This window comes from Pygocentrus nattereri, chromosome 14 (genome assembly GCF_015220715.1).
Source record: "Pygocentrus nattereri isolate fPygNat1 chromosome 14, fPygNat1.pri, whole genome shotgun sequence".
Lineage (NCBI taxonomy): Eukaryota > Metazoa > Chordata > Actinopteri > Characiformes > Serrasalmidae > Pygocentrus > Pygocentrus nattereri.
In genome coordinates, this window is record NC_051224.1 from 32,265,187 (window position 1) to 32,282,171 (window position 16,985).

General features: G+C 39.7%; 1 protein-coding gene across 1 annotated transcript; it reads right to left on the bottom strand.

The window, feature by feature from the left end:
* Positions 1-925: 925 nt before the first annotated feature.
* Positions 926-15,217, bottom strand: klb (klotho beta). The gene is given in 6 exon segments (XM_017709740.2): positions 926-3,216; positions 7,572-7,911; positions 7,914-8,705; positions 9,457-9,725; positions 10,658-11,171; positions 14,246-15,217. Coding segments are annotated over 6 exon segments (3,108 nt in total). The 5' UTR covers positions 14,996-15,217; the 3' UTR covers positions 926-2,773.
* Between the last annotated feature and the right edge of the window lie 1,768 nt (positions 15,218-16,985).

Sequence of the window (16,985 nt, forward strand, 5' to 3'; positions counted from 1 at the left end):
GCTGAAACAACAATGTCACTTGTTCACTTTTACACATATCTGAACCTAAATCCTAACATAAGATTTAGCTTTGAAATTTTTACACTGCAGGCAGTGTAATATATAAGCTCAATAAACAACATGATGAACAAGTGTTGAATTAGAAAATTCTAATATAAACTAATTTCACCTGTGGAAAAATGGAAAAAATAAACCATATAAATAACAATGTGTTACAGCACAATATTTCAAGATATTCTTATGATTCACAATATGCATTACAATATTTTCTGATGCTTTTAAGTTGGAATAAAAAAGTAGTCATAGTACCAAAAAAAAAAGAGCACAATTTCTTTCAGCATTGCACTGCGCTGCTTTATCCTATTATGACTAACTATTCTGTCTAATGGAACAGGCAGTTTTTCAGTGTTTTTCACAATATGCTCTGAAAAGTTATATCAGTTATCAAGATAATACAAAAAAATATGGTCTTATTGCCCACCTCTACATGGATATATGCATACACAACATAGACTCTTTGGTAAGATCGGCGGTTCTTCAAGTGGCAATCAATACACCAGTTTTATATGTCGGGCAGTTTGAGTACAGAAATTCTGGAGGCAACTTATTCTGATTCTAAGCTGATTCCATGGAAATTGATGGAGTTGATTACATGCAATAATATTCTCAGTTCAAGATTCAAACAATCAACATATAAGCCTAATTTTCACAAGAACTTCTAAGCTAGAATTTAACTTAAATTAAAGCTGCACTGTGTAAGATGTGGGGATTTGGAGACCTCTCTGGTAAAAATAGGTAATTGCATGCAATGTGCAGAAGAATATTTTACCCTTGCCTAAGTGTATGAATCTGATGATTCAAAGAGTATTTGGCGAGCCTGTGCGCATGATACTAAAACATAGACATATGACATGGACCACAAAACTTTTTTTTCCTCCTGACTCAACAAAGCCAGTTATTTTAATTTTATCAAATAATCACGCATAGTGCAACTTTACATGGGAAAGGCTTAAGTGTGAACACAAGTCAGAGTTGATGGATCTACCACAATTCCTGTGAAATTACCAAGAGTATTAACAGGATTTGCTACATTACCAGGAAAACAATGACTGCTGGATTACAGCTGGCATGTTTGTGATATGATACAGTTTGAGATTTTAGGTTTCCAGAGAATGTTTAGTCACTCAGGTGTATTTAGTAAATGACCTAGTGGCATTTTGCTCACCGTATGCATTTCAAAGCTTTAGAGTCAACTCTTGATTCTCAAATGCCTGAAATGAGAGAATCAAATTTTTGCAGTCAACTCTCAGTCAAATGGATGGATGGATGGAACTCTTAGCCCTAGTTACAAGCTGCTGTGAGGTCACTGGATCAAATCCCTACCTGATCCTTCAGTAAACTGTGGTTGTACTGTCCAACAACACCACTTAAACACTTAAGGACTTCATTGTGCCCTGAGCAAGTCAACCCATAAACTGATGTTGTACGTGGCTGTACTTGGCTTTGCTCACTTATGGTCATTTTCAGAACAGAATTAATGAAGAGAAAAAATATAGTAACTGACCTCATGGAAAACAATAAGGCCAATAACTGCACCAGTGTTTCACTACTTATAGTGATAAAATCAAATGTACACAGTTTTCCATTTATTCCAAATTGTAGATCAGCCAAGACATGTTTGCCATCTAAAGTTTGCTTTGCTCTGATGCTGCACGGCTAATGTAGCTAACAAGTAATGGAGGCTTGCATCATGCAAGCTGAATACCTAGAACATTAAACTTTTCTCAAACCAATTTGTTAACCGAGTTGTTATAGAGACACTCCGGCTAAAATGGAAAATTAAACCTATTGTAAACATGCTTACTTGCCTCCAACAGTGGTACCACCATAGTCTAGAGAATGGGATTTCCTGATTCAAAGACTAGCAAAACCCCCTTCTTATGAAGTATCTTAAAGATGGTAAAAGTACAAGTGCTCTGGGGTGGATTTTTTAAAGTATGGTCTCACATTCTGACTACAACTGCAATATTTTGTCAGTTTTGGATATCCGTTAACTTATGCCTCTTAGCTTCAAAGTATAACTAAAAAAAAAGCAAACAAACCCACACTAGCAGGTTTTCTCGTTTGTACTGTATGTAGGTTTTTACATATTGTATGGGTACAAAGTAAAATAAAATGTTAGCTGTTGCAAATTGCATTTATGTGATGTAAAAGGTTTGATTTAACTAGGCCTCAATAGCTCCTAGCTAACAAGCTAACAACCTCCTCCAATAATATTTAGTTAGCTTTAGCTTTTACCAAAGGATTCACTGTAAACTTACAAAGTGAAGAATGTTTCATTTGAATGTGAAATGCTTCAAATGTCCATATTTAAGGGGAGCCGGCTTAGTGTTAAACTAAGAAGTGAACACTACTCACAGAAATACCCTCTAAATTAAATTAGCATTATTGTAGGAGTGGTCCTCGAGGTACTTATAAAGATTTCTGCTTCATAATTGAAGTAATAATACACAGAATAGAGGTTCATGAAATGATAAGCTCTAAGCAGCATTACAGATTTTACAAAATGGCATTAAAAATTACTTTAATTGCCTTAAATTTGTCAATAAAGCACGTATTGCTCTATCATACAGTAAGAAACAAAGCCTGATGGAGTTTTACAGCAAAAACAGTAAGCAAACATGTTTCAGTCGACTGACAACATTCGAGGGAAAGAGGGAAATTGTGTTAAATAGATTTTTATGCCCAATTATTCCTTCAACAATTTTGGCCTTCAGATTCTGTGTGCTACCCTCTGCATGGCAAACCTCTGCTGCCGGTGCAGCCGCTGTGGCATGGCCTGGATCACCCCTCTCCTCTTGTGCTTCCTGCTCTTCACCACCACAGAAGTGATGATGACACCAGCGAGCATAAGCATGCTAATTGTTACACATATGCCAAAGAATAGCAGGGGCCTGTTCTCAGCCAGTCCGTTACAGAGCCAGCAGGCCATTCTCCTTTCATTTAGCTCACACGGCATCACCAGGGGTGAGGTCACAGGATCGCCGGTGGTGACAGGAAAACCACGCTGAGAGATGAGCTCCCGGTAGACTGTAACGGATGCTTTGGGCTGGGAACGGTGGTGGGAGGAAGTGAAGAAGCCAAAGTCAGAACCATGATGATCCTGGAGCTTCCAGACATAAAACCCACCCACATCGATGCCATCCATCTCCCGTGCTGTAAAGAAGAAGAGAAAAGAGGCGTGAGTTTTTAGTGCCTGAGACATTTTTTTCATGACAGTTTTGAAAGAAGTCAGAATGGTTCATGTTATGGCAAAATAGTGCCCAAGAAAAGACTCATCATTTTGTATTTGCCAATATTTTACCATTTGTCAACATAACATAAAGATACATGTAGGCCCAATTGTTATTTTAGACAGTGAATAAAATGGCTATCATGAGTGCTGTAGACACCATGACCTCTGGTTCCCAGCATTGTAAATAAATTTGGATTGGTAAGATTCTCTATAATACATTTCACATCAAACCACTCTGAATGTCTCTGCTTACATCTCACAGATTGAATTATGCAGAAATTTTGAAGAAATCAGTGGAATGTCTCTTTCATCTTGGTCAGATGTTAAGGCTATTTTAGCCCATTATGCTCTATTTGATGTCAGGCAAATTTTCATAAGATATAAAGGTCCCTTGATATTTAAAATTTTTACATAATTCAGTGGGTGAGATGTTCTCTGGAGCAGTAAATTACACTTCACTATGTGGTAGATGCTAGATGAATCTGGGTTTGGCAGAAGCCAGAAGAACACTACCTACCAGAATGCATAATGCCAACAGTAAAGTTTGGTAGAGGATGGATAATGGTCTAGGGTCTTTTAGGGTTTAGGCTCAGTCCCTTAGTTCCAGTAAAGGGTAATGTTAATGCTACAGCATACAACGACATTGTACACAATTATATGCTTCTAACTTTGTGGCAACAGTTTCAGGAAGGAACTTTACTGTTCCAGCATGACTGCTCACCTGTGTACAGAGCGAGCGTGGTTTGACAAGTTTGGTGTGGAGGAACCCGTGGCCTGCACAGAACCCTGACCTCAACTGCACAGCACACTTTTATGATTAATTGGAACTTTAACTGCGAGTCAGGCCTTCTCATCTAACATCAGTGCCACATCTAACATCTCATCTAACATCAGTCACATTCTGTTTGTCGCAACATAAACATTTCATTGTGAAAGCTTCTGTGGAGAGTAATTGCTTAGCTTAAATAATTGTGATCAGGCGATTATGTACAAATTGTGTCAAGCCTGCTAGCAGCAGGTAAATGGAAAAAGTCCCATGCACTTTCTCACTTTGTAACAACATTTCAGCCAACATGATTTCAATCAATAAGCTTCTTTTTAAACTATAGGCCATGTACAAATCCTGACTCCAAAAAAGTTGGAACAGTATGTGAAATGCAAATAAAACAGAAAGCAATAATTAATTCTTCTTAAATCTTCTTTGATCTGTATTTAAAAGAAAACCGTACATAAACAAGATATTTAATTTTTTATCTTATCAACTTAATCATTTCTTGTTAATATATGCAAATCAGTGTCTGCAACATATTCCACAAAAGGTGTGATGTGGCGATTTAAGACTAGAAAAATTGTTAAATGTTCATTATACATTATTCAAAAGAGGTAATGTAATCATATATGGGTAAAAAGGAGCAATCAGGATAGACCTTTATGACCAAGAATGGGTTGAGGCTTGTCACTCTGCAATCTACCTCAACAAGCGTTTGCAAAGATTTTATGGCACATAATATTATCAAAAGATTCTCTGTGCATAAAAAGCAAAAAACCTCAAACGAATACTTCATTGCTCAGTTCATTGCTCCATCCACAAATGCAAGTTTGCATGCAAATTTGTGGGACAAATGCTGACTTCTCTGGGCCTGAGCTCATCTAAAATGGACTCATATACAGTGGAGACATGTATAGTGGTCTGACAAGTTATGGAAACACTATTTATGGAAATATTGGACATTGTGTTCTCCGGGCCAAAGAAGGACCATTCAGATTGTTATCAGCGTAAAATTCCAAAGCCAGGATCTGTTGTGGTATGCAGGTGTGATAGAGGGTAACTTGCGCTGTGAAAATACATTTAACACAGAAAAGTATGCAGACATTTTAAAGCAACACATACTGCCTTTTAGATGACGTCTTTTTCAGGGACGTTCATGCTGATTTAACCATGACGGCAGAAATATTTTGCATATGCTACAACAGCATGGCTATGTAATCAGAGAGTGTAGGTGTTAAACTGATCTACCTGTCTCATACTGAAAATGTGTGGTGCATTATGAAGTGCAAAATATGATAACAAAGACCCCATACAATTGCACAGCTAAAGATTTGTATAACTGGCAAAACATTCTGCTTTCAAAACCGAATCAATTTGTGTCTTCAGTCCCCAGGCATTTATTATATGCTAGTAAACGTAAAGGTGATGTAACACAATGATTAACATGTTCCTGTTTCAACATTTTTGAAACATAGCAGGCATCAAATGAATGCAGGTTGGCACTTCACATACTTTTCCATCTTTTTTATAACTGGGTTTGTACATTCACAATACCAGTGGTCATGCCATGATCACACCACTCACAGACAGCTATAAACCTAACTGTGCTGAGGCAAGAATGCATGACAATCATGGCTCATGGTTATGATCTCAAAGGTTGTCCATAAAGCACAGCTCCAAGCCAGAGGTCAGTGGATAAGTCAGAGGAACTGTGTGTGAGGAAATGCTTCTGCAACACTGTGTACTGCAACCTTTGACCTTAGACCTTATTGAAGGCTGAAGATTAATTGCAGCCATTAGCGTCAGATAGTGGCAAAACAAGACTTCCTTTAGAACACACCTGACCCATTAATAGCTAGAGCAACAACAGCTGTGCAAACATTTAATCATTCAATCATCTACCAGTACAGGATACATTAAGTACAGTCGCAACGGCTGTAAATACATTTATTAAACGCTTGCAATTTACTCGACTAGAAACAGAGCTTAAATCTGCATACAAACAAGCTATCAACTTGCCTTAAGACTTACAGTGTGTTCAACAAATAATTCATAGTGGACATCAGACTGAACTGTTTATAAGCTCTATACTTCATTCACACTTGGTATTAACACCTGTCTCAAGTGACCCTTAATAGTCCCACAACAGGTAAATATCACCTCTGATTTAACCCATCCATGCAGTGAAACACCACATACACACTAGTAAAGGCACACACACTAGGGGGCAGTGAGCACACATGCCCAGAGCGGTGGGCAGCCCTATCCACAGTGCCCAGGGAGCAGTTGGGGGTTGCGGTGGTAGCCCAATCAACAGTGCCCAGGGAGCAGTTGGGGTTTGGGTGCCTTGCTCAAGGGCACTTCAGTCACATACTGTCCGCTCAGGGGATCTAACCGGTGACCTTCCAGTCACAGGGCTTGTTCTCTAACCTGCAGCCCACAACCGCCCCTGAATAATGTTTTACATGTTAACACAAGTTAACCTTTATTAATTCCTGTGCAGTGAAACACCCACATGCACACTAGTTAATGCACACACACTAGGGGGCAGTGAGCACACATGCCCAGAGCGGTCGGCAGCCCTATCCACAGTACCCAGGGAGCAGTTGGGGGGTTAGATGCTTTGCTCAAGGGCACTTCAGTCATGTCCTGTCAGCTCAGAGGATTAAACTGGCAACCTTCAAGTCACAAGGCTGGTTCCCTAACCTCCTTCCCACAACTGCTAATGTTGAGAGTGATTTGATTACAAGTGGACGGCAATATGTACAACTCAATAAACTTGCCACTTACATGTGTGTCGAATGAATCTCCTGTGACCACTTGAGATTGGATTTTATGACTGGAGGAGGAGTTGTAATGTTTACTATGTTAGTCTCTCCCTGTGCTCATGAAAATGACCATGTTTGTGTACATGTACAGCTTGTTACAGATCTTTTATAGGCACATGGTTTGCTAAGACACCTTAAAACAAGCAAAGAAGGAAAATACTGCTTTCAACTGTGCTGTGATGATGCAGTTGATTAGACAGTTCTTTGTTGCAATCAGGGATGCATCAAGATGCTTTAGAATTCATGCAACAAATGTTATGTGGTCATAGGCATTGCTGACTGACTCTGAAGTTGGTTTGAGTGATTGAATCACAGTGCATCTTGGAGATGCATTGGACCTTGTTCATACCTGTACTTAGTGTTGTCCACTTATGATTAGATTACCCAGGCATGAACAAGGTAAGTCTTTAGCCTTCAGCTCAAGGCTGGCTGTCAACCATATCTACTACACAGTAAGTACTACACGTATTAAAACTTTATATGGTGGGTATGAAGAAAGATTTAAAATATTTTTTACATATCATTTGACACCACCGAAAAACCTGGGTACAGAATTTTCAGAAAAATTCTTTGGTGAAAGCAAGCATTAGCACATATTCAGGTCATTTTATTTCCATCAAAAAATTTCAAATGTTTCTAGGTTCAGAAGGTTATAAATATTTTATTATGTCGAACTTACCTTTCAGCACTTCCTGCAAGTAGCTCCTTATATAGGTTTGCCTCAACTGGTCATCATGGGATGCCTGGTCATCAATCCCTGTCGCTGTAATGACAATGGAGCGACTGTCTCTATAGCGATCCTTTACCCAACCTAGGACCCTTCTGAGCCCCCAGGGGGCAAGAGCCTGGCCCTTTTTCGAGGAGGTCCATGTGGGGTCATACATGAGGGAATAGCCATGGTTATAGGTCTCGGTCAAGGGAGCCTTGGATAATACAAGCCGTGTTGTGAAGTGATTAAGAGCAATGAAATCTAGAGCCCCCTTGAGCTCAGCCCTCTCATCCTCAGAGAAGTATGGCAGATGGAAGGAGTTTGAGTGAAAACAGTCAGGACAGTTTTTTTGTTGGGGTGATCCATGTCCTTCAAGAAAGGATCTAGGAATCGGCCAAGCTCAAGTAACATGAAGCTTTGAACAGCATTTCTGTGTGATTTCACAAAGGGATTCGCTGGTTCCACCCAATCAGCATGGATTGTAAAGCTAACCTTCGCGCCCTGCAGTTGGCGAAAGTGCGTGTGGTAGATATTCCAAGCACGAGCATGTGCCAGCAGCAGATTACGGACCACCCTTTCCCTGTCTTGTGCATTTCTGTTGTATGTTTCTATTAGCCGGTTTGGCTCATTAATGGTTATCCAAACTTGCACCAGTGAACCAAACTCCTGATAACAAAAAGTGGCATAGTTGGCAAAAGCCTCCACCATGCTTGTGTTCATCCAGCCACCACTGTCATGCTGTGGGCTGGGCATGCCCATTGTCGGTGACCTGAGACTGGGCTGGTAGAGTGTGACGACTGCCTGGATGCCCTTCCTTTGGAGTTCAGTCAGCAAGCAGCGGTAATATCGTACTGCCTCCCTGTCTGCTGACGAGATGTCACCATTTGGGAAGAGCTGGGGCCAGTCCAGACCGAAGCGGTAGTGTGATGTCCCTGTCATCTCTACTAGTTGGATGTGACGTTGAATAGCCAGGAAGTCACTGCACTGTGAGCCACGTGTGCGAAGCCTTACTCCGATAACAGGACGCAGGGTACCATCACCGGTGTAATTCCAGCGGTACAGGAGAGGATCAGTGAACTGAGGAGAAAATGGCTGTAGATGTACCTGCCAAACAAGAGACACAGCAGAGATGTTCACAATTCGCTCTGCATAAGCCTGAGCTGAGTCTTTAGTCTTTAGTAGAGGGTTTACATTGTACGACAGTAGCTCCTGACTAAAACTTGTCAGATTTAACACAGCTTCAAATAACTAGCCTTCTATTGTAGAAAAACCTTCATGAAATGCAACGTTGAATCACTACTATAGAGTAGATGAGGTGTTTACAGGAAAGAGGCAAAACAGCTTGAAATCGCTGGTTAGTCTGCCGCAAGTATGTTATCTAGCTAACATTATAGCTAACCCAGCTGCAGTTTTAGTAAGAAATATGATCTATAACATACCAAACTATTGCAATAGCTAGCATAGTTGCTACCCAAACCAAATGTTTGCTGACTCTTTCAAGTTATCCTACCTCTTTCCTTGAAACACCATGTTTACCGCATGTATTGCTTCATTCTGTCCACACTGAAAAAATTTTATAATGAAAGCCTTATTATTTATAGCAATATTGAACTTAGCAAAAGCATTGCAATAATGATTTTGTATGATTGTAGCAAACCTACCAGCTAAGTCAGCTGCAACTACTCTAGCAGTTGCCAACCCTGGTCCTGAAGCACCCTTACCTTGCATTTACTTTGGTATTCATTCTGCTACAACATATTGCATACAACTAATTAGCCAATTAAAAGCCTTTCTTTTGCATAGGTACTCCAGGACCAGGGGATCAAAACCACTACATCCCCCTATCCATACTCACCTGCAGGGTAAAGTCTGCCACTCCAAAATGGAAGTCACAAGGAAACTGACCCGTGATATCCTTTCCTGTCTCGTTGGTAGGAAATCCATTGTCTTTCACAACCTTCCTGTAGAATTGAGCTGTTGTCTTTGGGACTCTGGTGCGCTGAGGTTGATTGAAATCTATGTAGAAGAGTCCTCTTCTTATGCTGTACCCATTATTCCACTCAAAGCCATCCACCAGAGACCAGGCAGTGTAGCCGAACACCTTCACGTGGTCCACAACCACAGCTGGGGCATACAGATAAAAATATCAATTTGGTGTGCATATTAACATTATACAAACCTCAGTTCTAAAATAGTGGGAACTGTATGTGGAATATGAATAGGAACAGAAAGCAAGGATTTGTAAATGCTTTCATCCCTGTATTAAGTTGAAAACAGCACAAAAACATGATATTTGACCTTTGTTAAATGTATTGTATGCTCATTCCAGATAGGAACATGTTTAATGCTATGTAACACCACCTTTCTTTTTAACAATTTTTTTATTGTTTAGGGACTGAAGGCACCAACTGATCCAGTTTTGAAAGTGGAATTTCTAAGAGGCTTTGCTTCATAATAAACCAAGTTTTCTATAGGAGAAAGACAGGCTAGTCCAGCACTTGTTGTTACATGTGCAGAATGTGGCTTGGTGCTGTCATACTGAAATAATCATGGACATCCCTGAAAAAGACGATGTCTAGAAGGCAGCATATATTGCTCCAAAACGTACATATATCTTTCGGCACTAATGGTGCCTTCACAGACGTGACACGTACCCACTAATACACCTCCATACCATGACAGACCTTGACTTTTGAACTTTATGCTCGTAACAGTCTGGATGGTCCTGTGCTTCTTTGACCCAGAGAAGACACCATTCATAATTCATAACCACCTCAACATTTTTTGGAACATGTTGCTATTAAATTTCAGAATAAGTATATATTTACAAAAAACAGTGAAGATGATAACACCAAATATATTGTCTTTGTATGGTTTTGGCTTAACTACAGGTCAGAGTGGATTTACAAACCAAAGCTTTTTTTATAATTTATCATTTATAACTGCTTTTTTTGTATTTGCCATCATTTTTGGGAATTAAGGTTTGTAATAAAACATGAAAAGTAATGTGTACTAGATTCTAAATGCATTTCTACATCCTTACAACCCTAACTCACCTTGAAGCACTTGGTTAATAAACCTTTTCATATAGAAAATTGCTACCGTGTCCTCCACTCCTACAGAGGCATCAGAGAACCAGCTGCTCTCTGCTACCAGCACGTGTGGATCCCTGTACTCCTGCTGAACCCAGACCAGAACTTTCCTCAGATTCAGCATTCCTGACTGGCCAAAGCTAGATATGCTGTGAACAGCTCGTGGTGTATCAGGCCCAAATGCCAGGGAGAAGAAATCAGCAGTTCCACGCACCCAGAGTTTCTCCTCTGGGGTGAACTCTGGGATGAGCCCCTGGTGCGAGACCTGCAAGGAGCTTGGGTAGTCCCCACTTCCATGTATGGGTTCCGCAAACCAGCCAATCACAGCCTCCATGGACTTCTGGCACAACTCCACGTTGACTGCCGTTGCTTGTCCTTTAAAAGGTTCCACCCAGTGGGAGCCGAGCGTGATGGAGACTTGGCCATGCTGGTGGGGACGGAACTGCTTGTCGTATATGTGCCAGGATTCAGCATGAGCCTGTGAAATGAAAAGGAATGAGTAAATTAATAATACCCAATTTCCATTCAGGCCATTCTAATACAATGCAACTGACATTTCCAGAAGCCGTCTCATGAGTGTATTGAAGCAGGGGGCAGAGATTGGCCTTTAGCTTGTTATTATGCAACAATAAATCACTAAATTTGCTGTAACATGTAGAAAATGATTAATCTGTCAGCTGCACAAATGACTAGGACTTTGAGTCGGAGTCTCACTCTTTTTCTTTTTTGTTAAAGAGAAATTGTTTTAGAAAATAATACAAAAAGCGTCTAAGATTTTGGGCTTTCAGAAGTAAATTATAAGCATACAGCAATATGTGGGATCATGAAACACATGCTCTCTTAATTGGAGGGGACCTTTTACAAAATAAATAAATAAATAAAATAAAAAAATTTGCATTTACTTCATGCAGTTACTGAATAATTTGCCTTATGATTTGCTCATGTAAATTCAGATGGAAAAACCAAAATGTACCCTGGAGAATGAGGTTTAATGCAAAATGTCACACTATGGACAAACTTCCCAATTCGGCATTTTCAATGGTGGTGACACGAACCAAGAGTCACAATGTCTACAACACAAATAAACCTATGTTACTATCCAAAACCACAAGTGAACCTACATGCATCTTCTGAGTTTTTCTATGTAATGCTGCTGATGATTAAATATATCTGAAAAATATATATTTTCTTCTGGGACTATAAATATATTTTAGGCCTAAATCTTATTTCACAACTACTGCAAAACAGTGTCTCAGTCATAACGTAACATATTCATAAACATTTCATGCTATATCTTTTTGGGAGGGAGCTTTAGAGGCATTAAACTCTTCAGACATCTGGTTCCTATCACCACCACTGTGAACAATCCGGAAAGCAGTAAGTCTCTCTTAAACTGAAAATGACAAATATAACAGTATATAAATCTGTATTTGTGTAGGTATTCATTACTTCAGTCTCTATAAGCTCAAAAAAAGGCATTACAGATGGTTCTTTGAGTGATGCCATAAAGAACCCTTAAAGAACTATGTTTGATAAAGAGATTTGTAAGTGTGAAGAACTTTGTGAGGGAACAACAACAACAAGAACAACAAGAACAATAATAATAATAATAATAATAATAATGGTAATAATTCTATGAATGCCATGTTTGTAAACATCTATAAACACAGTTATAACATGTTATAATGCATTCATACGGATGAATTACACTGAAATACACTTTGTAGCCACGTTTATTATAAATTATGAATTGTAAACATAATGCATTATAAATAGTGCTAATAACATGTTATACTTTCAGTGCCAAAGAAGGCAGTCCCAGCCTGGAGAGTGTAAAGTAAAGACAAATACAAAGTTTATTTACACCCTGAGATTTCCAGTATTTTACTTCTCAGCATTGGTACTGTTAGAGCTGCATCTTCAGGGCTTCAGTCCTGAATATTCAGATGCTCAAAACAGGTTGTCCAGGCTAGAATTACTGCTACAAAGTGCTTTTCTTAACCAGCGCTCTCACTTTAAATGTTACATTACATCACAGCAAACCAAGCACCCATAAGCCCCTCCCCTGAACCCCCCTGACATCACACTGAGCATGAAGTCTCTGGTGAGTGAAGGCCTGGAGAGGGAGAGGTGAGATAATAGATAGCTAGAAACTTTCACTCTGTAACATCACTACACTACAGTACAGTAAGGCTAATGTCTGCTAGCGTTCTATTGGACATGCAGTGTTAAGTTAGTGCCAGGCTAACGGTGGTGTACATTAACAGTGGTGTACATTCACTTTCCGGCATTGAGTAAACCACTGATGGCAGCACTTGTTTAAAATCTGACATTTGAGCCCTCATTTAATTTGTTATGAACAGTACTTATAATGTATTATGTTAACAATTTAATATGTAATAAGCATGGTTATAACGTGTAATGCATTTTTAGGAATATTTATAGCCACGTTTATAATGCCTTATGAATGCATTATAACATGTTATGAATGTGTTTATAGATGCTTGAAAATGTGACACATACAATAATAATAATAATAATAATAATAATAATAATAATGATTTGTTTTTTGTGAAATTGGAAAGAATCTCAAGTAAATTATTTTATATCAATCAAATAAAGGATTGTTTCTTGCTATAAGGAGTATAAGGACTTGGTTAGGGTCCCAAGCCACAGTTGGCCTCGAAAGTATTTCTCATTTTTTTTAAAATGTCATTTGGTCATGATATTGGCAGAAAAATAACTAGAAGATATATTGATGGCTTCCATGTTCTTTATTCTATTGCAATTGTGCTAAATTTTTTATGATGTATTCATTGTTTATTTTATTTCTAAAGAAATTTTAATAGTTTAAATGATCTTTCTCCTTTGTATGTTCAGTCATATGCAAATGTTTGGGCACCCCTGATCAAATTATATGTTATTGTTGATTTTCTAAGTGAAAAAGAAACTGGGCACATACTCTAGAGAGAGTACAATTCTTCTCAATTTCATGTCTGTGTAAATGCATAGTTGAAAGACATTTAATTTGCAGTAAAATTTGCAGAAAACACAATTTTTGTTTGCTCCCTGTTAATGTAATTTCACTTAGAAAATACTTGTAATTTGACATGTAAGGATACAGTTTAGCATCTATGACACATTTTTCCAGATGAATATTATTTTGTCCATATAAACTAACATTTATTATTTTAGCAACATTTATATTATTTAGCACAATGTAGCCTAACGTCTGCAAATGTTGAGGAATCAAATGTATTCTTAGAACTATTAGGGACTAGAGGATAGATTTTCACTGATTCCTTATCATTTGACTATGAGTACTTTAAGATAAACAGACACACATCGAGACCTCAGTCTGTAGTAATGTAGCGGCACATAAAGTGGTGTTCAAAGTTCACTGAGAATGACTAGCCCTCCAGCATTGTTATCTCAACAAGGCACATCAATGAACAGTATTAGATGAGTTACCCTCTATTATTTTGTTCTAGCTCCCCCCCAAAGAAAAATGAAACCCGCCATTCACCTCTGACCTTGTGCCCTTGCACTCACCCTGATGAGGTTGTGTGCCACGATGAAGGGGTCAGCAGGGTCACCGGTCACCCCTGGAGCATGAGCCCCTGTCCCATACCCCAGAAGTGCTAGCAGGAGTGGGTTATGCATCGTGATCCAATATCGGACGTCTCGGCCGAACGTAGCAAAACAGAATGTGGCGTAGTCGCTGAAGACTCGCACCATCTCTGGGTTCTTCCAGCCACCCAGGTGCTCTTGCAGGCTTTGGGGCAAATCCCAGTGGAACAGGGTCACTACAGGCTCTAAACCTAGTGCCTTCAACATCCTGATCAGCTGCTGGTAGTGCTCCACTGCGACAGGGTTGGGTGGTCCCGTGGAATTGCCGTCTGAGAACAGTCGCGGCCAGGAGAGTGAAAAAGCATAAAACTTTGCCCCGAGGTATCGAACTGACTCCACATCTTGCTCCCAGAGAGCATAACTGTCGCTGGCAGTGTCCGCTGTTGCCATGCCAATGCTGTTCCCCATTCTATAGAGTTTGTGGGTGAAGTGATCCCATATAGACGCGCCTTTCCCATCCCGATCCCAGGAGCCTTCCGTCTGGAACGCCGATGTTCCAACACCCCAGAGGAAACCGTCAGGGAACGTTCCTGTCAGAAAGTCGTTGTTGGTCAGCGGCCGCTGCCAGAGGCTTTTCCCATCCCCGGACCCACATTTTGCTCTGTCCCAGATTGCCAGAAGGAGGGACAGGCGAAGAGAGAGAACCCAGGGAGATGAGTGGACACGGGTCATCTTAATGAAGGTTGCTGAGAACTGTATCCAGTCACATCAGACTTAAAGCGGACGGTGAAGAAGGGTTAGAACCTGGACTCATCCTGAACCACTACAGGCAGGAAAAAGGAATATAGAAAAACAAACAAATCCAAGAGGAAGAGAAGACATCTGATTGCTTTACCTGCATGAACTGCCCTATGACTCCTTGTGTGTGTGTGTGTGTGTCTCTCTCTCTCTTTCTCTCACTCACTTACTCTCTCACACACACACACACACACACACACACACACACACACACACACACACACACACACACACACACACACACACACACATGTAACTACTCAAAAGCCCACTGATGTCAGGAAGGAGGACCTCTGATCAATGATTAACATGAACTCTAATCCTTATTCTCAGCTATCATTCCCTCCCCTTCCTCTGTCCCTCCTCCCCCTCCTAGAGAGGGAGAGAGAGAGAGCAAATTATTGTTTAAAGATCCAAATATTTGTTTAGCTCTTATAAATTGCAGTTACAATAGCATGTTGCAATTTTATACTAGTTCAAAACAGCTTCTCAGTACAAACTAATGAATCTTCATTTTCAGAAAAGAGCAGAAAACATATTTGCCTTTATTACAGTTTGAATAATATTCAGTTTTCTGTCTCAGTTTTTCTGTGTATATGTGTGTGTGTGTGTGTGTATGGGTGTGTGTGTTTACAGATATTATTATTTAGACTTGTTTTGTAAAAAGAATATCTTCGCGCTTTTGTTTATTTTTACATTCAAACAAACAGAAAAGTTCAAAAGTGCAAATCTGAACTTATGTAACTGTAACTACTTATGTCTATTACTAGTCCTTATCTACTACTTATGTCCTTATGTAATTCCATTTAAACAGCAAAGAAAAATATCAAATCGATTCAGACACCTACACCAAAATAAAGATTTCCATGTACATTTCCCATGCGCTCTGCCACAGAGCTAATCTTCAGGCGACTGTTTTTGATCAAGGCTTCGACAAATGAATAGATAAAATTAACAGAAACAATGGATAAAAGACCAGACAACACATTCTAAATTTGATTTCTCCTTCTCCCAGTTGTCCACAATATCCTGTGGCAGACTGCTGTTTGGTTCCCGGATGAACAACAAAACAAATTCATAAAAAGTGCCATATGGAACAGAGTCAACCATCGTGATTCAATAAAAACAGGCTTGATCAGATTTCCCAGGCCAAAGTGAAGATGGCCTTATTGAACGCCTCCGTTTGTGGCCCAAAAAGGGGATGTAATGGTGTTTCTGGATGCAGCCAGGCATCAGGGGCAGGGCTTGATTACATCAACCTGGTGACAGTACAACATAGACAAACAGCAACAGTGAAAAGGTAAAGCCTTTCAGGGAAAAGTAGGTTAGAGAGAGATCAGTTCTGTTCTATTTGTGTTGCACAAGTCCTGCACTTCAATGTTGCTTAGTTACAGTTTGACAAGCACAATTAAATGCTTTCTGGCGGTCACTTGGAGGCTGGTGAGCTTTGAGAGTGGTTCATGGTATCTAGGGATTTGAAATGATGAACAACAAGTTTAATTTCAGATTAAAGATAACGATTTCAATTTGACACAGGACCCCCTCAGATGCATCTGGACTAGCATCTGTGTTTGTGTGCTTGTGTACATTTGCACAGTCATTGAAGTTGAAGCAAGAAATGAAACATCCTTGGTTACTATTAAATTAAGGGATCAAACAGTCCATGACCCAGTTTTTCTGCTACATTGCTCACTACAGCGAGACCTCTGACGCACACAGACACAGGTAGAAGGGGATACTGAACTTTAAATTAATGACAGGCCTCTCAGCCAATCACAACTACCTTTAAGCTGTTCTTCCTCCATCAAGTAAAGGAAAAACTCCTCAGTGCAAAGCTGGAGTGAGAAAGATGGTAGTAAATTATAGTAGAATTATTTCCTTCCTGAACACCTGGAGGCCCTACACAACATCCTGCTGGCTTACT